General features: G+C 49.4%; 1 protein-coding gene across 9 annotated transcripts in view; it reads left to right on the plus strand.

The window, feature by feature from the left end:
* Positions 1-201: 201 nt before the first annotated feature.
* The window catches only part of LOC113580745 (membrane-associated guanylate kinase, WW and PDZ domain-containing protein 1), a 74,694-nt gene continuing 47,625 nt past the window's right edge, over positions 202-27,270 (plus strand). For all 9 annotated transcript variants that reach the window (XM_035520368.1, XM_035520370.1, XM_035520372.1 and 6 more), the window contains exons 1-2: positions 202-969; positions 27,137-27,253. In XM_035520368.1, coding sequence (XP_035376261.1) covers positions 672-969; positions 27,137-27,253 — 415 coding nt within the window. In that variant the 5' untranslated portion in view covers positions 202-671. The remainder of the gene's footprint in view (positions 970-27,136; positions 27,254-27,270) is intronic.

Here is a 27,270-nt window from a genome sequence, read left to right on the forward strand (position 1 = left end):
CATAAACCGGTTTGGGATCGTAAACATTCTCTGGGCTGCTTAATATAGGCGGGCGCTAGGACCCGGCGTGCAGCGCGCTTGGCTTTTCCTTAGAAGACGCCGGAGGGCAGAAGGGCGCATGCGCGCGTTTTACTATCGCTCCAACCTATGGCTGGGCGCAGAATCGGACGAAGTGGAGGGAACGGGAGACTGCGCCGTACCTGTTTAAAGGAGCCGTGATCCGCGAAGCACCAAGCACAACGGCCGGCCAGTCTTGGGGGAAAAAGCCGCGTCTTTGAATCAGAGATGAATCCAGTGACTTAGAAAAGACTTAGTGACTCAGAAAGAATTTAAAAAATTTAAAAGTGTTGACGCAAGGTGTTTCCGAAACTAAGGCAGACAGATGAGACTGATCGAGAGGATTCAAATATGTTAAGCAAATTAGAAATATAACGCATGCTAATTAGAAGCAGCTGGTGTGGCCGGAGTTCCACTTAAGTGAACGTATCGAATAAGGATGGCTTGATGTTTTGTGCGTGTGTGGCGGAAAAGGTGCATTCATGTTTCGAGGGAGCGAATAGAAACTTTCTGCGTATCGTTCGGCCATTTGAGCCTATGAACCAAACCGTCCGGGTTTTCCCTTTTCCTTTTTATCAGTGGGACCACCTGTTTGTGGACGGATCTTGCTCACAATGTCCAAAGTGGCGCAGAAGAAAAGCCACTGGACCGCCAAAGTTAACGAATGCGCGATCTGCAAGGACAGTCGCGGGGAGTTCAACGTGCAACTCCGCGGCGGCGCGGAGAACGGCGAGTTCGCGTACGTCGGACCCGTAAACGAGAGCGTCCTGCTCTATAAGAGTGGGAAACTGACAGAAGGGGACCTGCTACTGGAGGTGGAGACCCTCTCCGTGTCCGGACTGCCGCTGTACGACGTGTTAAACATCCTGAGGAACTTCAACGGACCCGTTAGGCTAAAGACCGTCCGGCAAGGTAAGCGACCCCTGCTTTATTTCACGTCGTACTGTCCCGATCAGGATCTGGGGCACAGGATGGACTAACCTCGCAAAATACGATTAATTGAAGATCATCACGTGTGTATTTACTAAACCAGAGTGTACTCCCCCCCCCGCCCCCCGTTTGTTTGTGTGTTACAAACGGTCCGTTTTGCGTTCAGTTATATTGGCCTGTAGGCGGACGAGTAGGCACTGACCCCCAATCTGCAAGTCTCGGATGGAGACGTGAGAGCCCGCAGCGTGCAGGTCTCGCGCTGACGCACGCTACTCACGCGTCCATATGGAGCTCGCGATCAGCGCGTCGCCTTTGGCCCACGCGCTCCCGCCCGTTCGACCCTGTTCTCTGAACGACTTCAGACAGCTTCAGGAAACCAGCCAGTCAGCCTCGGCTGCATTCCTGGAGCTCTCTCTCTCTCTCTCTCTCTCTCCCTCTCTCTCTCTCTCTCTCTCTCTCTCTCTCATATAGGCGTGTTTAGTTTCAGTTAATCTGTCATGCCTGGAATTTGTGACGAAAATCAGTTTACAAAATGAGTTTGGCAACAATCTCTTAAACAAAAGTGATGCACTGTCTTCCAGTGTGTGTATGTATGTATGCATGTATATAGTGTGTGTGTAGGATGTCAATGACTCTAGAGCTCAGCTGACCTTATTTGAAGTGTTTTTTTCAGATGGCTTTTAAGTTTCACAACTATAAAATGGAGTTCCCTCCAAAACTTACATTCACACACTCCCAATACTTACTTCACCACTTACTGTGCTGACATTAAGTGATGAAGTGGTCACGTCTCTGTGCTGGGAGCTGCTTCTGGTGTTCAGCCTGTGGTCTCTACAGAGACCCGCGGTGCTGTTTGCTAGTGCAGCTCATATCTTCTTATTAATCTTTGTTCATTTTTACACTGTGACTCCTATGTAATTTTTGACTTTTCTGATTTTGTGTGGGAACCTGGGTCTTTATAAGGAATAATCAGTTGTACGAGTACCTGTTCACTGATGGAATAATAATTGCAGGAGTCTGTAACGAAAACGTGTCTTAAAAATGTATCATAAGGAAGTCCAACTGGGTCTTATATTAGAGTGGCTGGAGTAAGTTAGCCTGCCGCCATGGAAACGATGCCAGCACAAAACATTTAACCTTGGTGTTTTACGGCTCTCCGGTGAACTCGGATCGCGCAGCACGACTGATTGTATCTGTTTTTTCCACAAAGGAAATCCTGGTATTTTACTCATCTCCCACAGAGCCTAAAATGAGCAGACAGACACCTTTCACAATCCCTGACTTCCTTGGGCCAAACTGGAAAAGCTGGCCTCTGTTTACACTGGAATCATGGCGAGGCTTGCTGATCTGCTGGGGGAGGGTTAAAGGTCACTTGGGCTCTGGCCCACATCAGCCTGCTAAGTAAACTGGGTGTGGCTGTCTGTCCTAGAACATGACTGGTACATGAGACCAACGGATACCACAGGGGAGGGTGGATTGGCCTTCTCAGACAACACTGCCCAGACCTGCTTTGGACATGTGCTTAAATGTCTCTCACCTTCCCATATTTGACATGCCACAGAACAATTAAAAACACTTTTTTGTGCTTCTGTTGTTTTCTTGCATATATTTTAAATAATCCCTTGCTTTTCACTCCTTTTGAGAGAAGTGCCGTCATCTTGTTGGAGACTGGCAGGCCCCGGATACCGATGCAGCAGGACGTAGGTCTGAGTGGGCAGCGCTGAACTAGAAGCGCGTCAGATGGTTTTAGTGATCTGAGGGTGCGCTCCCCTTTTTAGGAGGAGTGGTTTCTGGCCTCTCACTTTTTTTGTTTAACAAACTGGACAGGTATGATGCTAAACTCTGTTTCATGAAACTGATCCTGAATCAGCATAAATGGGATCCTATCACCATCCAGCCTCCGTGTAAAGGCGGTTAGGAGGCTGCGCTGCTGTTTGTGCCATCATCTTTCTGGGAGTGTTTGGAGTTTTTCTTTCTCTGTAATGAGGTTGGCTGTACAGCGCATCCTCGATGAAGGCAGCAGTCAGTGAGTGTGAAGCCGTAACTTCACCAAGGTGTTTGGAGGTTAACCAGAGCAACCTGAACCTTTTGGTTTTGTGACCTTTTAATCCTAATTTAGGCGAATGGAGCAGGAGAGAGGTTTTCTATAAATTTGTGTGTGTAGAACTTGATCTACTTGTTGGGAATTAATAGGTATGTGCAGTTCAACAAAATTTACATTTTTTAAATCTCTTCTGAACAATAGCCAATTTCCTGACTGCTCCGTTCTCGCTCAAGTTAATTTTGGTCTCTCAGCAAAGATGAGCTAGTCAAAACGTATCAAGGTCATCTAGATGGGGTCTGCTTCTCCTCGCGAGAGTCCATTAAAAAAAAAAAACACAGGCTGAAGACACCGAGACCTTCTGCTAGATTGACTGGTTCCGTTACCATGAACTTGAATTGCCAGCATGTGTTCTGCAGACTCTGAGGACTCTGCGATTCAGTTTTGTTTTCACTTTTTCTGATTCAACTTGGTCAGCAGAACATATTGGGTGTAGGATTTGGGTGTTTTTCATGTTCTAACATCTTCCAGATGTTTGTGTCGGTGTGTTGTACGTTCACCGATCGCGTTCGTAAAAGGCAAAAACGTGTCACGTTTGCGATTTTTGCACAGGCCGTAAAGTCAAAGTTCGTTTGTCAGCTTGAATTCCAGGTTTGCCGTGACATTAAAAATTACATCTGGTGTTGAAGGGACTGAGCGATCGGTTGGGACGTGTGTGTCGATTTGAAACCCTGGAAGCTCTGGGTGTTTACGACTCACGCGAGCTGCGTATGAACAGGGTGTGGGTGTCTGGGTGGAGGACCGTGCATAGCTGGAGATGGTGTATGGGGCATGATGGCTGTACAGTAGAACATTGAGGATCCATCCTGTCTCTCTGCGTGGACTGTATAATCTCTACAGTATAATCCGGTCTCTCTCTGTCTGGACTGTATAATCCTGTGCGGCGTTGGGATTATTCTCCAAAGCTTTGTCGTTTCCCTCCCCAGTTTTAACTTGCGAGCACGCGCGTGTGTATGTGCGCTCGTTTGTACTGCCTCTTCTCTCATTAACACCTTTTTAATTGCTTGGATCGCTCTGTCCAGTCTTGTTAATTGCCACTGAAGGTCTGATGCCCTGATCAGGCTTGTTGTCGGTCATCTCCATCGCTATGGTAACTGACGTGATGGCGATGTGATGTGGCTGGTGAACCATGCTGGCCGACTGGGCTGATGTCCTGAGAACTGGGTCTCCTACACACACACACACACACACACACACACACACACACACGTATGTGTACATACAAATGATTCATTAACTGGTCTTATTTAGAATTATAATGCTTTGGTGTTATTGTGCAGCAGTGCAACGACATTAGAGATCCAGCATTTGAATGTTTTGTTTTTCTCTCTTTCTCTCTGCTAGAGTGTGAGAGGGTGGCACTCCTTCTGTTCCCTGTGATGCTATTCTGAAACCTCTTGTGTGGTCCCACAGCAATGCCTCACTTTAAATCAGGCGGTGCAGTAAAGCTCTGCTGGCCTGCTCTGTAATTCCAGCGCGGCATTAAGGAAGCGCCCCTCCTACAGCTCCAGGGCCCGAGCACTGCTCCGCTCTCCATGGAGACAAGGGCCGGGGTTTCTCTTTTAACGGGAAGGAGGTGAAATTGCCCTGTCCAGGCTGCTGTCTCTCCCGTTTCTGGGAGAGGTGTTTTCCTTCCTTCTCTCCTTGCGGAGGAAGAGGAAATGGGCATCTCTGATATGTCCGGGTCACGAGTGGGACAAACCCCGATCTGTTCGCTCAGGCAGTGCAGATTTTGAAGGGGAGGTTCCCTTCTGTTCATTTACATGTTCCACTCCTATAAATACTCCAGTGGACAGAAAGGTTTATTCTGTTTGTATAATGTTTTCATCACCTCAGTGTTTCCTGTTCTATACTGTTTGCGTATGCTACGGCAGGGACATTTGTGTTTGTAAAGGATCTTGCAGTAGATCGTTTGGTTCTGATGGGTGGGAGGACACACCACACACACACACACGCACACATGTCTCTTTAAGAGGAACTTTTAAAACAATATTGTCTGTGTTGCTGTTTACCTTTTCAGCACATCTGCACATGTGTAGAAGGGAGGTATAAAGGGAGGCGAAATTTGTGGGAAAACTCCCCTTGTTAACAAAAATCCCAAGGGAATTAAAAAAAAAAAAAAAAAAAAAAAAACCCAGCCCAGAGTGATTCACTGCTGTCTGGCTGATTTCTCATTTGCTGGTTATTTGCTTATTGGCTGATTCTCTTTTCTCTGTTGGGAGAGAGTTTAGTTTTTATGCGGCCTTCAGATAGACCACACAGTTAGCTCTTCGTGCTTAGCGACCGGTCTGCATCACTTCCTCTGTCACCTCCCCTCATGACACTGTGTGCTGAAGTGGGAAAGAGACACTCTTCATTCCCAGAGAATTTCAGAGCAAATCAAAAGCAGGCAGATGGGATCGCTCATCCGGCACTACCTGCTCGTGTTGGAGTGAGCAAAGCTGGAGAATGTTCCGGAAATTTGATTACACATTGCCAAGGCCCGAGCTCTGGAATGCTTGGAATCCTGCTGGACTGGACTGAGTTTATCACCAAAACTGTCACTGGCATTCCTATTTCACCTAGCTTGCTGTCTGCTCTCTCTCTCTCTCTCTCTCTCTCTCTCTCTCATTCTCATTAGTTTACCCCCCTCTTCTCTGCTGCATGGTCTCGGCACAGCCGTGCCCCGGTCCGGGCCGGACAGTGCAGACTTGGCCGCTTCCGTGAGACCAGGGTCAACCAGCACACCACTGGAGCTGGTCAGAAATAACTTTGTCTTCCCGGGTTCAACCTGTCAAACAGGTTAGGGTGAAACTGACACACGTGCATGTGCGCACACACAGGAATGGGAGGGCTGTTTGTGCAGCTGTCAGTCCGCCCTCCTGACGCGCCCTCCCGCATGGCTCCATTCAGACGCAGCTTCGCTTTGGTCCTTTCCCTCCCCTTGCTGGTCTGCGATGGATTCCTGTGATCTGGACCCCGTAGCAGGTATAACCAACAGCACATGACCAGTGAGCGGCTGGGAGCTGTGCCCCCTGCTTGGACCAATGGAGTGTGTGACAGTCTCTTTGAGGTCAGGAGAACCGGTAACCACGGTAACGGGTGATGGGGCCCCAGGTTGGTGCTGCTTTCTCTACGCTGATTGATTAAATAAATCTTGTGGGTGCCAAAATAAACCCCCCCCCCCCCCGGCTCCCAGATATCCCTGAACCACGTTTTTACTGATGCAGAGTTAAGATTGAAAGCATTCTAAGTGGTGCTTCATCAACCATGTTGGACATAATTTATTATTTTGCCCCCAAAATAGACTACACTTTACCAATAACGTTGTTACAGTGAGTCACTCCGGCTGCTTGGGTCCCTATATTTCACTGCTTTTGAGGTTCTGCCTCAAGCTCACATGTTGTAAAGATGATCCGTTATCGTGTGTTTGAAGCCGTTTGAGAGTGTAGTGTGTACGTTCGTGTGTCTCTGATGGCTGATGTATAGAGGTGAAATATTTTAAAACTACTGAAATGTTGATGCTCCTTCTCATTAATCTGACCAAGCAGAGACGGGGTAAGCAAACTGACATGCTACTGATGGAATCCTTCATGTGTGGTAGCAGTGACTTGGTGTGTGTGGTTACTCGCTGACTTGGTACTCTAGTGTGTCATTTTCTTGCTTTACGTTTTCCTAATTTCTAGAACATTCTTTGTGGAGAAGGTCGACAACTTTTTCAGACAGAAATATCCTCTTGCTCACACGTCTGACCTGTGACTGAGGGCTTTGTGTGCGTCCAGGCTTCTGGGAGACTTCTTCATTCGGATAGTCAGCGGTTTTGTGAGGAGTTTGGCCTGCAGGCAGTACATTTACATTTACCACACTTGTGTGTCTTCACAGAGGCCTGAGAACATGACACCCAGTGTTTCCTGAGTCTGGGGGTGGGGTGGTTCATGCTGCTTTTGCACAGTTTCAGCAAATATTCCACTGGTTGTGCCATGTTTTCAACATGCTGGAGTTTGGAAGTCTAATGTCAAATAAGATGTGAAGTCGTGTGTTATGAAAGGGGCCTTGGGTGTGGAGATCTGAACTTTTGGGTTGAGCTTGGATTGGAGTTTGAATCTGGATTTGAAACGGATTCTGAGTGCGACCTCCTGTGTCTGGACCGAGAGAGCGTTGTGCAGCATTTAGCACAGAGGAAGTTCAGTAGCTGTACTGACAGACGGGGCTCACAGCCTCTCGTCAGGCTGACTGAGAGTTTCAGCGCTCTCACCAGCTGGGTCACAGTGTTTGAGATGGGCATCTGCCCATCTTGATCCAAATAAATTGTGTATGGTAGTGCTGCACCCCCTTCCAGACAGGATTTCTGTAGAACCTTCTGCCATACTGGGATGCTAAACGGGATTGTCATACTTTCAAAATGCAACGCTTTTGTAAAAAACGTAGACCCTTCTGCTGTGACGGCAGGTGTCTCGCATGAGGTCCACGCCACATCACAACTTTTATTTGTCTGTTATTCTGCGTGTGGACATGTGGGAGGGGCTATAATGGATGCTCCACCCCTTCAGACCAATTACACTCAAATTCTCAACACGAGAGAGAGTTCAGAGACGTCACGACTGAATAATCTGAAGGAATAAACTTGAATGTGAAACAGTCATGGATGAAATCTAGTAACTAAATCCTCTCTCTCTCTCATTTTAAGCCCTTGTCTGGTCTAGGAGGACTCGGGCCTGTTTCTTACACATTTGAGATGCCATAAAGCTCATTAGATATGGGGAGTTTGAGAGGGGTGTGTGTTTTGAAAGGGTGTGACTTGGTGAGATTGCTATGTTACAGCAGAAGGTAGCAAATACTTCAGTTATAGTTCAGTGTTTCCGGAATGGTCCGTGCTTCATATTCTCGGTGGGAAAGCCCCTCACTGCGTGCGCGCGCGCACACTCTCCATTCTTCTCGCCATCATACTAAATCAGTTCCAGTGGGTTTTGTGTCCAGCACTAATCACTTGCTCCTTGTGCCTTTTGATGGGCTGTCATATGGAGTGGGGGGGGGGTGTGTGTGTGTGCGCACACGCTCACGCGCTTATACAGTCAGTTGTAAGGTCTGCACAGTGTGAACCAAAACATTGTCTGCATCTGTTGGGTTTTAGTAAACGGATGTGGTAGCCCTGGGTGGGGTCGTTTTGCCACTCTTGCGTCAGGCTGGGCGCGAGCCCCGTGATGTCATGCCGTTCCAGATCTCGAGCTGCGCTGAGGTTACGTGTGTGCACTCTTTCACATCACTGGCACCAGTTCATGTGGGCTTGGAAGACGACAAAACTGCATGAACACCCAGGTTCTGCAATGTTGTGGGTTTTTACGGAGGTGTAGCTCTGGGGTTTGAGCGCCGGCGTGGTTGGAGGTTTACGTGAAGCTGCTATAGGCCTTAGTGTGCAGGCATGACTACTGTGGGCGTGCTCGCTGGATGCAGTACCTGGATCAATAAGTCGGACCAGATATGTGTAAATAAGGAGCTCTGGGGTGAGTGTGTGTGAGAGTTGTGTGGCGGTTGGACAGAAGCCTGTCGCACAGTCTTTAACGCCGGTATTTAAAGGTGAATGTGGAAACATTTCATCCCCACTCTGAGTTTCTGCTCTCTGCTTCATTTTTCCACTTTTATCTTAGCATTTTTAATACCTTCTGCTCTTCTTTCTCTAACGTCTTCTGTTGTTTTCCTCCGTGAAGAGATAAAGGAATAAGAACACCGAGGCTGTTAATGGCTCATGAATGGTCCGGGCTGGATCTGGAGAACACACACAGGTGCTGGATGGACTCGGACCCCTCGGCTTGTGGAGGGGACCCTGTGGGTGGGCCGTGCTGCCGGGTGACCCTGCGACACCCCCTGCGGCTTTGCAAAACAGTAGCAGTAGGGGGCTCTAAGTGCTGTTCCACTACAGAGTTGATTTTAACGTGTTGAGAATCGACTACCATGCAGAGAAAATCCGTCAACGTGCTAGAAAAATCTTCCGTCTGTGTACCAAGCCCACGGAAGTCCAGTGATGGGAGTTCAGGTGCTTAACAGAGCAGCTGGACGTTATTACAGGAAATGGCTCTAGTTGGCAGACAGGTGGAGCGTCCAAGACGGCGGTGTGCTGGCTCGTTCCTGAGCTGGACCCAGTATCCAGTCTTTTCCATTTTGTTCTCTGCTTTGAGTTGCTTCAGTTCAGGACGGGTGCCTGACTGGAACAGAGGCACAGGGACCCGAGGCGCAGGCTCTCATAAATGACGGTACCGCACGTGTGTCGGGGCAGTAATATAGTATCGCTATAGTATAGTATTGTAATATAGTATTGCCCTATTTTGCACAGCCGATCCAAGCTCCTGAGGACTTAGTGCCGTGTGTGTGTGTGTGTGTGTGTGTGTGTGTGTGTGTGTGCATAAGGCGGGGGGGCAGGTTAATGATTTACCCATACACCTGCCATTCCTGTTTCTTTCTCTGTCATATACTCTAACCCTATCAGACTTTCCCTAGAGTTTTAGGAGTATAGTTTTCTGTCCTACAGGCATGTCTTTTTGTCGTGGGCATGTCACACACTAGACATAACAAAAGCTTTGTCGTTTGTTTACAGAGGTGGATGCATTGGCTGAAATGGCACGTGTGTGTGTGTGTGTGTGTGGTCAGCTGTAATGGATAGCCTCTAATTAGGAAACCTCCACTGTAAACTAGAGTGTAAACATCAAGCCTCAAAACAAACAAAGCACTCGTCGTCATTGCTAACAGTTTTCCTTAATAATAACCAAAGCTGAAACTGGTCTGAGATCAGCGTTTAAGAACAGAATGCTTTGTAAAGAAGTCTTATCTGGTAGTTTTGGTTACTTGAGTGGATTTTGGAAACTGGACAGCTCTAAAGGTAATGTGCTCTTTCATTTTCCTGTGGGTGCATGCATGCAAGTTCTGCTCATTCTTTGTAGGTATGCATGAGGTGTTTGCACAAGTTTCTCAGTTTGTGTCAGAAACTGGACAGAAGGGAGGCCTATCCCACATGTTGGCCCTGCTCCGCTGGAATGTGCGGACTTTTGCGCCCTCGTGCTCCGCTGCATCGCCTCGGTTTCCGTCTGTCGTCCTCACCCTTGGTTTGTGACTCTTCAGCCCTCGTCTGACCGCACCCAGCATCCCCTGCTGTCCAAGGGAGCTTTCAGGCCAAACCAAACAAAACGTTTCGCCCGCGCCCTCCGTGGTGGAAATTCAGCCTTAGACGTTTGTTTCATATACGCTTACATATGCTTGTTTCATATATACATACACATCATTGGAAAAGGAGCCAAGACATTTGCTCTGCACTGTGTGTGTGTGTGTGTGTGTGTGTGTGTGTGTGTGTGTGTGTGTGCAGATCATCCCAGTGTCGGGTTCTGGCTTCATCGCTCTCTTTAACGCAGTGGGGGGCCGCCTGGGTCGGTCCACACCTCGGGCAGGCCCGCTGTGCACTGCGTGGGTCGACACGCCCGACGACTGGAGTTCAGCTGGTGCCTGATGTACGCGAGAACAATATGCATTGTGTTAGGAAGCGTTAAAGTGTGCAGAGAGAGAGAGCGAGAAGAAAAGAATGAGATGAGCGTGCCGGAGAAAAGGACGAGACAAGCATGCCGGTTTCATCACAAGGCGATTTTGCACACAGTGAACAGCTGTCAGGGAAAATCATAAACTGCTTTTTTAAAATGTGGCTCTTAGGATGCGCTTTTTATTTTGTAAGCGTGTTGGCACGTTGCAAATAGAGCTAGGCTGTCACTCACAGCAGAAATGTTCTGTCTGTCAGCATCTGGACTGAGCTCACAGAATAAGCACTGTGTGTGTGTGTGTGTGAGGTTAAGTCTTCTACCTTCATTCTGTCTGGGGTCAGTGTTTAGCTTCAGGTCCTTTTGTAACTGTATCTGCTCCATGTCATACTTTTTCATGCTCGGCTGTCCGGGTGAAGATCCTGGAGGAAGCCACACACCTGTTTGGCTTTTTGCTGAGTGGCATGTGCATACCTGATGATGATGATGAAGAAGCTGTCCTAGGTCGGACGCTTGTTGCGTTTGTGACCGATTTGCAGACCTACTGAACTCTCCCCTGAGACTGGAGCATAGCAGTTAGGTGGGGGCTGGACTTGGCGTTATCCGTGATTGAGTGATTGGGGGGGTTGCTAGAGTTGTTGCTGTAGTGTGTGTGTGCATGTGATTGATTGATTTGTTTAATAGGGTTTGAGTCTTCATGCAGGCTGGTTACCAGTTACATAAGTATGCATGTGTCCGCACCCAAAAATATTTGTGCATACATGCGAGTTGGTGCGTTAGACTGAGAGGACGAGGTGACTGTTTATCTTAAGCCTGCAGTAGGATTCATAACCCCGCCCCCTGCCACGCCCCCCACAGCTCTTTGGTTGCTATGATACCTTCATAGCGGTCAGAATTGACGGTAAAGCTCGTAACCGTGTGCCCATACTTGCATTAATCGCCGCACACTCGTGCTCTCCCTGTGCTGACGCACTGACCCTGACGCATTAGAACCGTGTTTTTCGTGCCGTGTGTCTCATATGTTAACACTGCTATCGTTATCGTGGGTTTTTAGTCGTTAGCTAAGTGCTAATCGATACGGTATTTTTACGACGTTGCATCCATTGGCACGTTCTCGGAGCTTACTGCTGATGCGCGCCTTGTTGTGGTCGTGGTCGTGCAGTGGTAGCTCAGTGGTTAGTGTGCCGAGTCGAGGCTAAGCGATCTGCGCCTGCAGAGAAGCGCTGACCCTCCGACACGATGACCCACGGGTCCGAGCACGCTTTAGTCAGATCTGTAGGCCTACGCGCCGTGCTCGGTCCCTCCCGCGCAGCCGTGCCGGTTAGCTAACGGCTCATCCCTCATCGGCGTTCAACGAGGTGTCGTCGTCGTCGCTGCTGAGAAAGTGTGTGTGTGTGTGTGTGTGTGTGTGTGTGTGTGTGTGTGTGTGTGTGTGTGTGTGTGTGTGTGTGTGTGAGAATTTCCGTTTTTGCCCTTACCGGCGGTACGGCTCTCCGCTCGGCACAAGAATCTGTAAACGGATTAAACGGAGCGGTTAAAGATGCCAGACAGAATTTGCGAGGAATATTAGCAGAATTTAATTGGCTGGTCATCATATGACGGAAGGTCTGTGTGTGTGTGTGTGTGTGTAAAGTCTCTGTCTGTCCGTCTGTGTGTGTGTGTGTGTCTGTGTCTGTAAAGGAGTCTGCCCTCTGCGACGCTGAAATTGAGCCATGGCGGAGGTCTTTTGCTCATCGGGGGAGCAGACTAGGTGTTGGGACGGAAGAGGTTCGGTAATGGCTTTACGGCCTTGTAGGTCACGTAACAGCGCTACGGTTTAAAAGGCGTCACACGGACGTTTTCTGTGAATTCTGATGATGCGATTCAAGAAACGTCAGTTGTGCCTCGTTTATTATGGCGTCGTGACAAAATACGCACAGAGCTTTACCGATTTTGTCATAAGGAACAGAGTATGTTTGAGGCTTACTGATTTAAAGCATATTGGTACTCAAATTTTGAATAAATGTAGCAAAGGCTTGTAGAGGAAACGCTATTTTTTAATTTTTTTATTTTTCAGAGAACACTTTAGGTAAGCAGCGGGGACGTCTCGCCCAGCAGAAGTGAGCACTTGCAGCTCACGCTGTCTGGAGTGGAGCCTAGCGAACCCACACTCGTCCCAGCCGTCATTACCGGCACCTCTGAGGAATACGCACAGCAGGGTTGGGGGCACTCCTGCCCACCATCACATCTGGGGGAGTAAAGTAACTTGATAGCATGCACACAGACCAGGAGATTCATCAGACTGCCTCGAGCCGAACGTCCGTCCCTCCGCCCCAGGTCATTCCCTGCGGATGTTCTAAGGTGCCGTTACCCAGGAGTGCTCCCGACTTGTTCAGCTTCTTGCCTTCTCTTAACACTTTAACTGGAACAGTTGAGCGAGGCCGAGCTGTTCCTGGGTCCGTGATTGCGAGATGCCGGGAAGCCCCTTTCCTTCTCAGGATTTGAGTAACAGTTCGACAGTTGGATTTGGTTACAGACGTCCAGACACATCCTGGGTGTGGTTGCCAAACATAGCAGACTTACTCGAACCAAACGGTTAACAACTTGTATTCGGCGTTTTATTAAATTAACCCTTTGCAGTCCTTCCTCCATCCGCGGCATGTGCTCCACCCTGGCCCACACCCTCGCTGGGCTCCTGCCTCCTCCATCCCTCCGCGGATGTGCCGCGTGGAGGCGTTCGTAGGCAGTGCTGGCGATCGCACCTCCGTTGCTCTGCTCCTGGGGTGCGTAAGGAGGTCCAGGGTTTGCTGAGACGCACCAATGAATGCCACGCGATGTCCTGTGCAGACGACCAGACAAGAACGCGTTGTTTCCACCCACAGTAACCGGAAGCGTCTGAGCTAGCGTGCTCATCCTGCGACGTGTGCTGCGTTTGTGTGCCGGCGTCGCTCTTCGGTGGTTTTGCGGGACTAAAGTTGCGTGTCGTCTGAGGAGGGCACCTCTGCGGCCTCGCACGTGCTACCGCAGGGGACCGTGTTAACCGCGCGGCTGGGTTTGTGCCGAGCAGGACGGACGGTCAAAGAGGGAGGGTTCAACCAGACGGGCGAGTAAAGTGGGGGGGCTTGTTAACTTGAAGCAGACGTGAAGGAGTGGAGAAAGCATCTCCAGCCGTACCTCATACTGTGTGTGTGTCCTTCTGAGATGCTGCTCTCGCCGGCTGCAGCGGGTTAGTCCTCGCTGGGTTTGCACTCTTGTTACTGGAGGCTCCGCCCCCGCCAAGCCCCACCCCTCCCCAGCTTCCTTCACACTCCCACGTTCCGGGACGTTCCTGCAGGGATCGGCTCATGGAAAGTTCCCCTCCTTTTTTTTTTTTTTTTTTTGAACTCGTGCTAATGGAGCTTTTGGCTGCAGTGCCTTAACTCCCTGAACTGCAGCATGTTTACTTATTCGATTGCCAGTTTTCTCTCGCTCTTTCTCTTTTTACTCTCCTCCTCCTACTCTTTCTTCTACTCTCTGTCCATCTCCCTCTCTCCGTCTACAGGGTGAGTTTATTTAAATGCTGACGGCCGCGTCTGAAAATAATTTGCCACCCCAGCTCTTATAAATACTCTCTTCCGCTCAGCGCGAAACCCCAGCGGACGTTATTGCGGCGGCCGAGGGTGGGGTGTGGGTTTGGGGGCGAGGTGTTGGTGTCGACGTGAAACGTCTCGCTGCTCTGTCAAACACGGGAGCGTTTGGTTTTATCCGGACTGATCCGAGCACACGCTCGAGCCCTGCGGTGAGCGGATCAAAGCATGGGCTCGTCACGAGGATGTTTACGGAGCTGGCTCCGAGTCGAGCAATCCTCTCGCCGGGCCGGGTCAGCAGCAGGGCCCTGACGTAATCGAGGGCCATGCAAATTTGATTAGCTGTCTAATGGACTTCCTCCCTTACTGTCCTGGATACATAGAGCAGAGGAAGTGCAACACACACAAGGAACCCGCGTGCCGCCGATCTCACGGTCACATGCTTTCCGGAACGGTGTTTATACTTGGGTGCGTTCGAACCGCTTTTGGGAGCACCTAGGTCCCTGGCCAGGAAACGCAGCCTGACCTGCAGGACGTGCCGACCCGAGCCCACTACCGCCGGGTCGCGGGGGGAGGGCGTCAGAGTTGACCATGATTTTGAAACGCGAGTAAAATGCCTCAACGTTTGAACGCGCGTCTGAACAGCCGTGACCCAAAAAGTTGTTTAATGCACAGCGAAACACGTGGAATGTAACTGTTCAGACAGAGAACCAGGCGAATGAGTGTGCGTGTTAAAATAGACCTCCAGTAAGTTCTAGCTTTAAGCATTTCCACGCAGAGTTTTTGATGGACAGTCCAGATGGGGGTGGGGGGGTGTGTGCGTTTAGTATGTTTGTGCAAGTGTGTGCAGTGCCCTTTGGAGGTTTGGTTTACTGTAAGCAGGACGTTGAGTTTCTGTCCGGTTCACTTCTCTGAAGGCTGAAATGATCAGGGTATCAACCTTGCAATCTCTCAGTGGAAGGTCCGTCACACACAGGTCGTGGTGGTGTCTCTTCTTGAAAATTGTCTTTCTGAAAATCGACACCACAGTTCGGCGGGGTGAGCGGACGGCTTTTCCTGGCTGGATGACTGGTGATTTTCTGGCTCTGTCCTCTCGTTACTAACGCTCGTGTTTTTAGCTCCGGTTCTGCCAACGTGGAGTTTCTGTGGACTCCCTTCAGAAGTCATGCCACGAGTCGGTACATCTGCGCAGTCTGCTGGAGCCCAGAGGGGATCAAGGGATGGCAGTGTTTTCTCCGTAGCGTTCGTAGAGCAGAGAGCGATGATGGCTCGATCGTGCAGGCCTTTAGCAACGCCTGGCTAACGACGGCTCGCTCTGGCTGCCCCCAAAAGCCTTTGTGTACGATCCTTTCCAGCTCAGCGTGTAATACGGTCGTGATGAATCAAAGTCCAGCTGGCCCACAGTTGCCCTTCTGATGCTCACGATACGATTGGTCAGTCTGAAGTGATCTGTATGTTACCGGTGATCACTCTGACAACAGCTCAGTATTTGAACACCAAAACCGTTTTGAGTTGACACATTTTTTTCCTTCTGATTTCCCCCCTGTGGGATCACCTGTGATTGATTACCTCTTCACTAACTCTCAATTAAAGTGGTTGAGCGTGAGCCGTGTGTAGCGAGGTCTCGGTTCGCTCATGGCTCCCTTTTAACTTGTGACCTTTTAACGTGATCAGACGTGGAGCACCTTTTCCCAAACTTCAGCAGGATTGTGGCACACGGTCTGGACACGCCCCGTTTGTGGGCTTGGACTGGTGACCGTTGCTGTCCGGCCCGTCCCTGATCGGTGGGTGATGAGAGACGCGCCACCTTCAGGACGAGCCTGCTGTCAAAGCTCTATGAGGACCTTCTGCCTCTCCGCCTGTCTGGTATCTGATAACGATGGGTGTTCACGCTGCAAGAACACTTCTTTGTGTGCTCTCTCTCTCTCTCTCTCGCTCTCTTGCTCTCTCCCCCTTATTTCTGTGTGTCATAATGCTGTAGTTTTCTTTCTTCTTCACTTCTTAAGGATGTGGGGCATTTCTTTGTTATGGAAGTTGGAGAGAACTCACTGTTTCCTCCCGAAGCTCGTTTGCCAGGATGGAGTGGGCTGTGGCGTGCGGGGGGTGGAGGCACGGGGTGTGGGGTAGAGGGTGGGGGTGGAGGCACAGGGTGTGGGGTAGAGGGTGGGGGTGGAGGAAGAACTCCAGCTCTGATATTAGCATGGCCTCTTAGCCGTGTGTGTGTGTTGGCGTTGGCACTGGTCCTTACGGCTCTGATTTGGGGATCTTGGGAGTGCTCATGTCTCAGATCTCCCTGAGGGGTGCAGTAGTCAGACAGATGAACTCAGACCTGCGCTCTCTGCAGGGATGAGCATGGACGTGTCTGTTCCGTAACGGCAGGGGCCCTGGTCTGGGATCAGCCAGCCTCACCACGGTTACGTGTCCACTCTGCTCTGGTTATGAACTTTTTCTGTCATGCATCCATTACAGTTATTTGCTACACTTCTTTTTGGAAGTGTAATATTCCTGCTTGGGAATCTTTGGGTTTCTCCTCTTGTTATTCCCGATTTTCAGGGATTGACGTTCGGCTGTGGTCAAAATGGCAGCGGTGTGGCTGTGGACTGACGTGTCAGTTTAAAGGCTCCACTCCCATCAGCCCACACACACGTACACACCTACACACACACACACACACACACGTACACACCTACACACGCGCGCATACATACATACATACACACCTACACACACACACACACACACGTTTTCTTCTGCATGTGTGGTCCATCCTATTCTCACCAAAACATGTGCCCCAACACACACACACAGTCACTCACTCGCTCACATACACATACTTGTACAATCTCAATATCATATTCCCTGATGGATTTTCCTGTTTTCAGAAATTCTCGTTAATTAAAAATAAGCCCTGAGGAGGGAGGCAGGACGTGTGTGTGTGTGTGTGTGTGTGTGTGTGTGTGTGTGTGTGTGTGTGTGTGTGTGTGTGTGTGTGTGTGTGTGTGTGTGTGTGTGTGTGTGTGTGTGTGTGTGTGTGTGCCTGCGCGCGTTTTCACTTCCTGTGGAGGACGTATTTCTTGGAAGATTAAATAAAGGAGTCTTGGTTAAAGGGTAGTTCAAGTGTGTGTGTGTGAGAGACAGATTGGCTTACTGTAGCTCCAATGTAAAGGGTACAGTATGAATTCTGTCCAGCATTGCCTAATAAACACTAGTTTTGTGTGTGTGTGTGCACACGCGTGCGTGCACCCTCTGTCCATCACACGCCCTCATGCACACATGGTTTGCATCAGGGTTGTCACCCCTCTGCAGGGATTCCAAGCAGAGGAGATGAGGCGTGAAATGGTTTTCAGCAGTGTGTGTGTTTCCACAGGATCAGAGAACACTGCATGGTCAAGCCCCGTGCCCTACACACGCCCGATACCCCAGTCTCCTCTACTGTAATGAGCCCCTTAAAGGATCTTCTGTTCGTCAGCTGTTCGTGTTGTGTTCTGTTCCTGAGCACTGTTTGTTTAGCTGATGGTCAGATTACTGTACAGTGGGGGTGTGTCCTTACACAAAAAAAAAAAAAGACCTTCTGATTGGAGATTCTTGGACAAAAACACTAGATAACGATGCGGAAGACATGATTAAATATCAATATAGAACAATCTCAGAGATTGAGATTATGATGTTCTTTGGACTAATAAGAATTAAAAATGTGTTGTCTTTTCTGTATCTGCTCCCATATCGGTCTGGATTTTCCGGTCCTGCCCTGCTCCCGGCGTGTTTACCTGTTTACTTAACGTCCCATTTCTTTCCCCACGTTTCCTTGTGTCTTCTGAAAACAACCAGAAAAATGGTTTATCCTTATGACGGTTCCTGTTTTTTAAGGAACAAGACCAAAAATAAAAACGAAATAAATCAGTACAGGAAGCTCCGACCGGCTGACTGATGGTTACAGAACACGTTTGAGAGAGCTTGTCCTCGTTACAGACTCCAAGGTAGGACGGACTCTTGCAGGGTATTGAGGTGGAGAAGGTAGATGGAGGTGTGGAGGTGTACGGCGCGTCAGAGCCACAGGAACGTGCTCCGTCTGGGCGGAGGTGATGTGTGTAGAGAGAAATATCAGAGTGCTGACACAGCACTGAGAGAGACCTGACCAGACCTACAGCTCTCTCTCTCTCTTGCGTGCTCTCTCTCTTGCGTGCTCTTTCACGTGCGCGCTCTCTCGCGCGCGCTCTCTCGCGCGCGCTCTCTCGCGCGCGCTCTCTCGCGTGCTCTTTCCCCTCTCGTGCGTTCTCTCTCTCTCTCTCTCTCTCTCTCTCTCTCTCTCTCTCTCTCTCTCTCTCTCTCTCTGCTAAGCCTATAAAACTACAGCGTCCCACTTTAAGCCTGCAGTGTTTTACAGCCGCATCTCTGAGGGCCTAAGCAGCCACTCGGAGCACAACACACCCGGCACACGTCTGTTTGTGCTTCTCGGGCAGGTTGCTACAGACGACCTTGACACGGGTCTGAATGCTGTGCTATGTTGTAATATTAAAAACCGTTTAAACAGAATGTGATTTAAATTTTTTTCCAACGGCAAGTTTTAGTGCGTGCATAATTCTTTGTTTTTTGAGATCTTTCTTGTGACGTGAAGGGAGCGTTTTTGGGTTTTTTTCTTGAACATGAGCAGTAACCATGTCACCGATTCTATCGTATAGAAACAAGTTATAGCTGGACCATGAACTCACACCTGGGCACTGCAGAACATAATTAATTGCATCTTAAATCACGATATTGGTCCAGAAAAATCACAATTCGATTTTTAATTTTTTCCCCCTAAATCGCTTCTGCCTGTGCAGCCCTGTGGTGAACTGAAGTAAAATCACGGAGTTCTGAGTCTGTAGGGTTTGATGTTTGGTTCACACGTCTGCTCCGTGTTCATGTTTTAGACGCGGATGGTTTCTATTCCCAGAGTTTTTGTGCTTTGTCTCCATTCAAAATAAACTTCACCTCACTGTGCTGTTTGTCATGGTTGAGTGAGGCTGACCGGCCTGGGTCAGCAGTGCGGGACAGCGCGGTACGCGTGGTGGAGCTCGGCGCTGGAGCTGCGTGGTGGAGCTGGGTTGGGTGGAGGTGATGTTGACTCATCTTTAGACCTGCACTGGATGAGGATACCACTGTGAGACTTTTTCCAGACGTTCTTGGCTACTCAGCATATTCCGCAGTAGGGCACATCTGGAGCGCAGAGAGGGAAAGTGTGTGTGTGTGTGTGTGTGTAAGATTGGAGGTGGAGGGGTGAGGTTTAATAGTGTACTGTTGGAGTCTCCTCAGGCATCTGGGAAACTGAGTCACTGAGGAAGTAATCAGCACAGGTAACGGGCGCGCGCACGCAGGCACACTTCAGATCCTCATCTTTGCTGAATTGGTGTCCTTTTATGGGTGAATCGCGTGTGTATGTGTGTGGTATGCAGGCAGGCTCAGAAGTAGAGAACTGCAGAGGTCATTAGTGATAATGGAAGTGGAGAACCGAAGCCGTCTTATCCAACGCTAATAAAACACTTGGAGACGAGGGCTGTGAAACAGAGCTGTAATGGAGGGAAGGGTGAACTCCACTCTGCTCCACTGCAGTGTGCTTCGTGGTTAGAGCATCTGCTACCAAATCTCCTGGGCCTCATGGGCCAGTAGTATCAAACGTCAAATTGCACAGCAAAGGATGGAATATAATGGTGTGTGTGTGTGTGTGTGTGTGTGTGTGTGTGTGTGTCGCTCTTCTCCTGTACATTATTAGTGTCTTTAAAATCTGGAGCTACTGTCAGAAAGCCCTCCCCCCACCCCCAGCAGAGAGCTGCACCAGGATTTCACTCTACCTTAGTTTGGGTGACGAGAGAGAGAGAGATTAGAAAGACGAGTAGAAGCAGAGTGTGCCTAGTGTTGTAGTCACTTTGGGATTGTGTACTCGGGCCATTGGGAGAATGAGGGGCGGGGGGACTAGGGTTCAATTTCCCACGTCTGGGCAAGACGACCGACGCTGCACCCGTCTGCCTCCGTAACATGACTGAAAGTTGGATAAGAGTGTCTGCCAGACATGTAAAGCATGAATGTGTAATGTAAGATCAAAAGTTGAGTTTGCCCTGCTCAACATGGCTCAGTCTGAACCAAATCTTTGTTTTAGAAGTTTCTAATTTGAAGAATAATGCATTGTAGTATCCATACTTTAAAGACTGTATATAAACCGCAGAACTGTGCAGGGCAGAGCTAGAGCTGTCACAGCTCCTCCCTGGCAGCGAAGTGTGTGTGTGACGAAATGATGGCTCCTTTGCCTTCTGTTTGTTTTGAGGTCTCACACTTGTCTCCACTCGGAGGTGGGTGGGGCCATCCCGCTGTGTTACGGTACCGATCGCACATGCTCCCTCTTCATAGCGAACACCAGAGAGACACAGAGAGAGAGAGAGAGAGAGAGAAAGACATGAACAATGCAGTTGTTTTTGTTTAATGACGTTTTGGGAGGGGAGGAGCATCCTGTGCTGTAAGGAGGAGCAGGAGGAGCAGGTCCTGGAGGCAGAGCTGCAGACTGACTCGGTCGGACCGTGACCCAGTAACCCCCCACCCGGCCCTGCATGTCCATTTGTGTCTTGCTCCGTCTCCCAGGTGTGTGGTCTGTCCGGCAGGTCCTGCTGTAGTTCCGCTCGGACACTCCGACTTGACAATTGGCCATGTTTACAAAAAAAGTTGATTTGATGCAGATATTTTGGCTTGTTTACTGCATGCGTCAAGGACTGCGGGGTACGTGGCGTGAAAGCATTAGTGGTATGAGCTGGACGTCTGCTGGGTGTCACCCAAAACCAGTGGACGGTGGGTTTGGGTTAATGACTCATGAGGAGTCTAAACATTTCAGCTTTGGACCAAGATCACAGGGAGGCCCCCCTCAGCACACACACACACACACACACACACACACACACACACACACACACACACACACAGGCTTGGCACCTGTAGTGGCTGTAGGTTTGGTGGGCATGGCTACATGGGTGTGGGTGGATGCGTTTCCTTGTGCGTTTCCGTCTGCAGGTCTGTGCCTTACTGCTGCGCTCTCTGTGCTCATATATGTGCAGTATGGCCTGTGTGGTTGCCAGATTAAAGATTAAAGACCCATGCTGACCCAGTTACTGGTTTCTTTTCACGCTGTGTGTTTGTGCGCGCACTCATTTGATTCCTGGTGACCTCAGGAAATTGCTTCAGTTAGTTATGGTGAACACACACTGTACTAAACGGAGTGGCTCTGTGCTCCTCCACCTTCATTAGAGGGAAGCAGGCTAGGGTGATGAAGATGACGCCCCTCCCCCGTGTCATGTAGGCGACGCCCTGCCCACCCTCATGCACTCCATGAATCCTGCCCTCTGGTGGCAATGCTGGACACTGCACTGCGGTTGCTGTGGCTGTAGTTGTGTGTTGGCATGAGCAGCAGACTGCTGCTGGGTTGGTGGAGCGTCAGGTTAGCAAGGCCAAGGATCCCACAGGTGTGTGTGTGTGTGTGTGTGTGGGTGTGTGGGTGGACTGCAGGGCGCTGGTGATGATGGGTTCCTTATTAGAGAACCTTTAAATACCCACAGTGCAAGACATTATTGGTGGTGGTGGGGGTAGCCCAGAGTCTACCTCTCCCATCACTTAATCCACCAATCACGTAACTCTGTGGACGTGACCCCACATAGACTTATAGACTCACCTGCGTCTGTTCACCTGACTTCCTTTACGCACAGAAATATGCATATTTCACTCTTGTAAAGTCATGTCAGGAGTCAGGTGACCCCCCCCCCACACACACACACACACTCCACATGCTTTACACACTAAAGATCAATAGGTGTGCTACTGATCTCCTTTTTTCTCCTGCATGGCTCGGAGAGACGTTTGCAACAGCCCAGCGGTAGTTCTGCTCCGCCTGCAGTCCTAATTAGTCCTGGGGCCATGATGCAGGAATTGTGGGGGAAGTTATGGGGAGGGGCTTAGATGCAGGAGGCGTGGCTTGCGCATAAGAAGTGGTGCCTTGGGCTCATGGCCTTCAGTCAACCTTGAAAACCCTCTGTTTCTGTTTACTGTGAGAGGTTTCATGGCATTCTTAAACTCGGCAGAGTGGTTGATGAGGTCATGCAGCAATTAGAGTGCGAGTGTGTGTGTGTGTGTGTGGGCGCGCGCGTGAGCATGCATTTTATGTGAAATAGGAAAGGAAAACCTTTCTTTCAGACCCAGATCTTAAAAATGATTTTACCCATGCCACTGCAGTGAGACTGGTCTTAATCCGCGTTCGCTGATCCGGCCTTTGTCCTTCAGATGAATCCCGCATTTCATGACACTGATGCATATTTGTGTCGATCAATAAAGACGATAGGTAGAGTGGTGAAGTTTCACTGATGCTAGAGAGATGCTGCTTCGCTTGGGTTTTCTTTCTGCTCTGTGATTGGCCAGGCTAATGGTGATGAATGGGCCCGCGTGGTACTGCAGTGATGTCGTAAATTTCGGCGCGTGGCTGGACTTCTCGGCAATGCTTCAGGCTCTGGGGTTTGTGTGCAGAGCTTCACTGCACTGGTTAACCAGCAATCATGCTCTGTGATGATGATGATTCCTGCAGTCACACAGGGGGTGGTGTGTCCTGTGTCCAGAGCACAGGGGGCGGGGTGTCCCGGTGTCCTGTGGGGAGAGAGGGAAGTCCAAGCTGTATTCCAGGGCTCCTGCAGTACTGCTCTGTCTGCAGTGTTTCAGTGAGTGCTGTAACTCACACAGCTAATAAAGATGCATTACAGCTCTCCAGCACAAACCTTTCCAGCTTTTCAATCCCCAGCCTCCACTGTATGGCCCCTCCCACTGAATTAATTTATTGTATGTGTCCAGAGTATCAAGAGTGAAACAGAGCTGTGTGTGTGTGTGTGTGTGTGTGTGTGTGTCTCAGCCTGTTTTTATGTAGTGTCAATATTTGTGAAGGACACTGTGAAGACAGCTTCATTAGTGTGTGGTCATCTCACAGTTCTGTAAAGTTTACACAATTCTGTAAAGTTTACGCTCAACATTCATCAATATTTGGCTTGCTTTTTCTTTTTTCTTTTTTTTTTTTTTTTTTTTTGCCCAGACTAAAGTGAAATTGAAATAATGTCCAAAATGTGTGCCTGTGCTTCCCAATTCCACCAGCAGGGTGCAGCAGACACAAGCTGTCTGGGGCTAAGATCAATTCTGGGTGAAGCAAGGTTGCCATGGTGCCATGTGGTGGAATGTGATTGCCCCCACCCCCACACACACACTGTGTGATTAGATATAACTAGTGTCATAATATAATAAAGGCTCTTAACGACAGATATATGTTGGGCATTTTCTTCTGGTCCTTTTTGCATCCCTAAGCTGTGAGGCGGGGCCAAGGAGGCGGAGCCTGGTGTAAACTACGTGCGGAGGGAGCAGAAACCTTCATTAACTCTCCCGGTCTGTCTGTGGAGGGGACATGTTTGTGCATCTAAACGTGCCCCAGACGTGGGGTGGGTGTGTGTGTGTGTGCACGTGAATGTCCACATTCACTCAGTCCTCAGTAGCCTATCGGCCACCTCCAGCTGTGTTTGGCTCTCCTGTGACCGAGGAGGGAGGAGGAGTGAAGATGTTGATGAGCTTCTGTTTCTCCTCCCCACACACACACCACACACACACACACACACACGAGTACTGTAGAAGAGGCTGGGTGGTCTGTTTCTGTAATCTGTGCTGGCCAGGCTGTGCTGATGTCTTGAGGTTGGGGTGTGTGGTGTCACTCTGTGTGTGTGTGTGTGTGTGTGTGTGTGTGTGTGTGTGTGAGAGAATTAGAGTGCACTGGGACTTCAAGGTTGACATCTTCAGAGGTGGTTGAGGCGCATGCAGGCGCACACTGACCTAGGCCAGCTTATCGTATAGCAGCTGTGTGTCCATCTGTACACTGTAATTAAAGTAAGCTGCCCAGTATGAGTGAGTGCGCAGGGACATGGTTGCTGGCTATAACCATCACACAGCTGTTTACTTCTGTTTTGGCTGGTGTGAGTATTATTTTAGTCTTTAAATAAACACCTCAACACCAGCTTGAGACACTGTTAATCATAACTGAAATATTAGATTTTTACTAGGAGGTATTTTGTACAAGACTGCAGTATGCAACTCGGATCTAATAATGTACTGATAACAACCCTCACTTTCCGTTCTTAAACGACTGCGTAAAAACGATGGTTTGCCTTTAAAATCTGAAAGTGATATTTGCAAAGTGTTTCAAAGTCGGGGTAGGAGCAGTTTAGTACAGGGGATGTTGGGAAATGTTCAGAAAATGTCTGAAGAAAGTGATGAGAACTGAAGTGTGATGCAGTAAAGGACTCAAGTGGACGGAGTCAAGCGTGGGGCACGGGCTTCGTGTTGTCTGGACCAATAGAACCGTGTGTGTGTGTGTGTGTGTGTGTGTGTGTGTGTGTGGCTCGTGTAAATTACACATCTGTGACAACTTTAATCATGCAGAGACACAATCACTTTATGGGGCTTTGTGTGCTGCCGATGTTCTTTTATAGGGACATCTGTGCTAAATTCCCTGTGACATCACGAGGCAGTATTGTGTGTGTGACCTCGGCAGGACTGTGCAGTCACAGAGCGGGCCTGCGTGCCGCCCACACTTGTCTCCCACGGCAACGGCGCGTCGCAAAGTGCCAGATATGACACGGGAGCTGAAAAGCATCTGCGCTGTGGTTGTATTTAGCACTCAACATCTTTTTAGTGGAGCTGAGGTTTATTTTGCTGACACCGTCCAACACACCTGGTTTAGTCAGAGTCTGGTATTACAGCCCAGTGAACCAAGTCTGTCTCTCTCTCTCACACACACACACACACACACACACACACACACACACACACACACACGTTCATCACAGCGTAATGTAATGGAGTGATCCTCCCCCCATATGTGCAAGTCTGCCCGCACCAGCAGGGGTAAAACCAGAATGGGGTCACCCCATGCTCCTGTAATGCCGCTGGCTCCAAAGCAGAGAGGAAACACGACGTCAGTGACCATCGCAAGCGGCGTGTCTCCACACTTTCTGTGTGCGTGTGTTTGAAGAGATGTGTTTCAAGGATGTGTAAGGCTGCCGAAGAGGTCTTTACTGTCATAGAGTCTTGATGTGACCTCCGACCCGCTTCACCAGTAGCTAGATCATGCCCCTTTCCCGGCACCTAATTTCTCGGATTCTTTTCTCGGTTTGCATGCGTCTGTGTGTGCCCTCGCACACTGTCTACGAGAGTGGTGATGTAATTTCTTTTCCACACTGCTGTGGTCGTCTGCATTATGTTCCAATGCTGAGAAACCTCACGCCGCACAGCTGAGTTTCACTGCTCTGAGGAACACGGCTCGACTGTGTGGTGTTTAAAGGGAGTGTGGGATGAGAGGGTCAGATGTTCCGTTCTCCCAGGATTCTCAGAGCTGGTGAGCTGTTGGTGGGGCTGAGGAATTTAACATCTGAAAGACTGAATCATTTTTCACACTCACACTGCCCAGTCTGTCAGCGGCCTGCACTAGGAAAGGTTCGGAGTGACCGGTTGCTTGGTCAGATCGCCGGTCGGTCGGTCGGTTGCGCCGAGTGGTCCGTTATGCTGCGTTATGAAAGCACCTCACTGCTACTGTGAGCTTTTAGACTGAACACTGCCTCTTTGAGTGAGAGTTGTTCCCCTTTACACTTCCTGAATCCAGTGGGGGTCACAGCCTGTAGGGAGACCCTTTTTCTTGTAACCGTGTACATTAGCAGTGCCGACTCTGTGTTAACTGTAGCGCGTGACTAGCAGAACCCACAGGACAGAGGGAACCTCGCTGCGAAACGCCTGTCGTGTCAGGCTAATTCACACACGCGTACCCTGCAACGGTGGAGGGCTTGCTTGTTTTGTTTGTTTGTTTGTTTGTTTGTTTTTGTTTATTGCCTCCATCATTTTCTTTAAGGCCTGTAGGTTTGTTTACTAGCATTCCTGCTCTGTGTTTCCATGGCAACCAAATCCTCCGCTTTCAATTCAGCAGACTGTTTGTTCACCCAGGATGTCTGAAAAGATGTCTCGCTTAGTACATATCTCACTGTAAGGTGTAGGTGGGTGGGTGGGTGTGTGTGGGTGGGTGGGTGTGAGAGATTATAACCTAAGCACATGAGTTCTCCCTGCCAATATGTTAAGGGTTATTTAAAACCATTGTACAGGTAATTCCTTGACACAGATTGTATCTAAACCTTAAAGGCTGAGTTCTCTTCAAACTAAAGATGTGGGATTTGTACCCAGACTAAATTTAAATATTTACAAGAAAACAAATCCCTTAATGTTTCCCATGTAACTCCTCCGACAAATGAACGTGCAGGCAGCAGTCTGAGCTCTGAGGTGCTGTCTGCTCATGTCCGCTGGACCGGTGGTCTGGTCTGGTCTGGTCCAAACGGAGCTGTTCTGTCTGCTCATGTCTGCTGGCCCAGCGCCAGTGTGGGTGTGCGGGGGTGCCGTGTTAGCAAGGCAACACCACTTGGCTCTCGGCACCTCTGTGTGAAAGTGCTCGTTAAACCCTCCGTGTTTTACAAACAGATGGTCTGACTGAGGGTGGGAGATTCTTCAAATGGCCTGCTATGGTACAGCTTACACAAACACTCTGGAGGAGCCAGCCAGGTATTGTCATAAGTGTGAATGGCAGTGTATTACTATGTGTTAAAGACTTGCCCAGGGCATATTCAATTCCTAATGAAGTCTGTTGAAGTCTCAAAGCTCAGGGTAAAAGCAGACGTGCGAATATGTTGCGCGTTGCTTTGTTTACCGCGGCCACGACCGGAGTGTTTGGCAGGTGAAGGATCTCTTCAGGAGACTTTCAACTTGCTGTGGATGCACTACACTGTAGCACAACTAGTGAGTGACTAGTGATGTGATCCATCAGAGCCAGCATTCTACCAGGTGTCTGGGCATTGGGAGAACGCGCGCGCACACCACTGACTGTCTGTTGTGGGGATGTTTGTTTACAGTGACTGATGAAGTCTTCTCCTCTTCCTCAGGAAGTAAACTCAATAAGGACCTGAAGCTCTACCTCAGCCAGCGGTTCCAGAAGTCTTCAGATGACCACAGACTGCAGCAGGTCATTCGAGACAACCTCTACCGCCATGCTGTGCCTTGTAAGTCTCCTCTTCCT

This window comes from Electrophorus electricus, chromosome 20, assembly GCF_013358815.1.
Source record: "Electrophorus electricus isolate fEleEle1 chromosome 20, fEleEle1.pri, whole genome shotgun sequence".
Taxonomy (NCBI): domain Eukaryota; kingdom Metazoa; phylum Chordata; class Actinopteri; order Gymnotiformes; family Gymnotidae; genus Electrophorus; species Electrophorus electricus.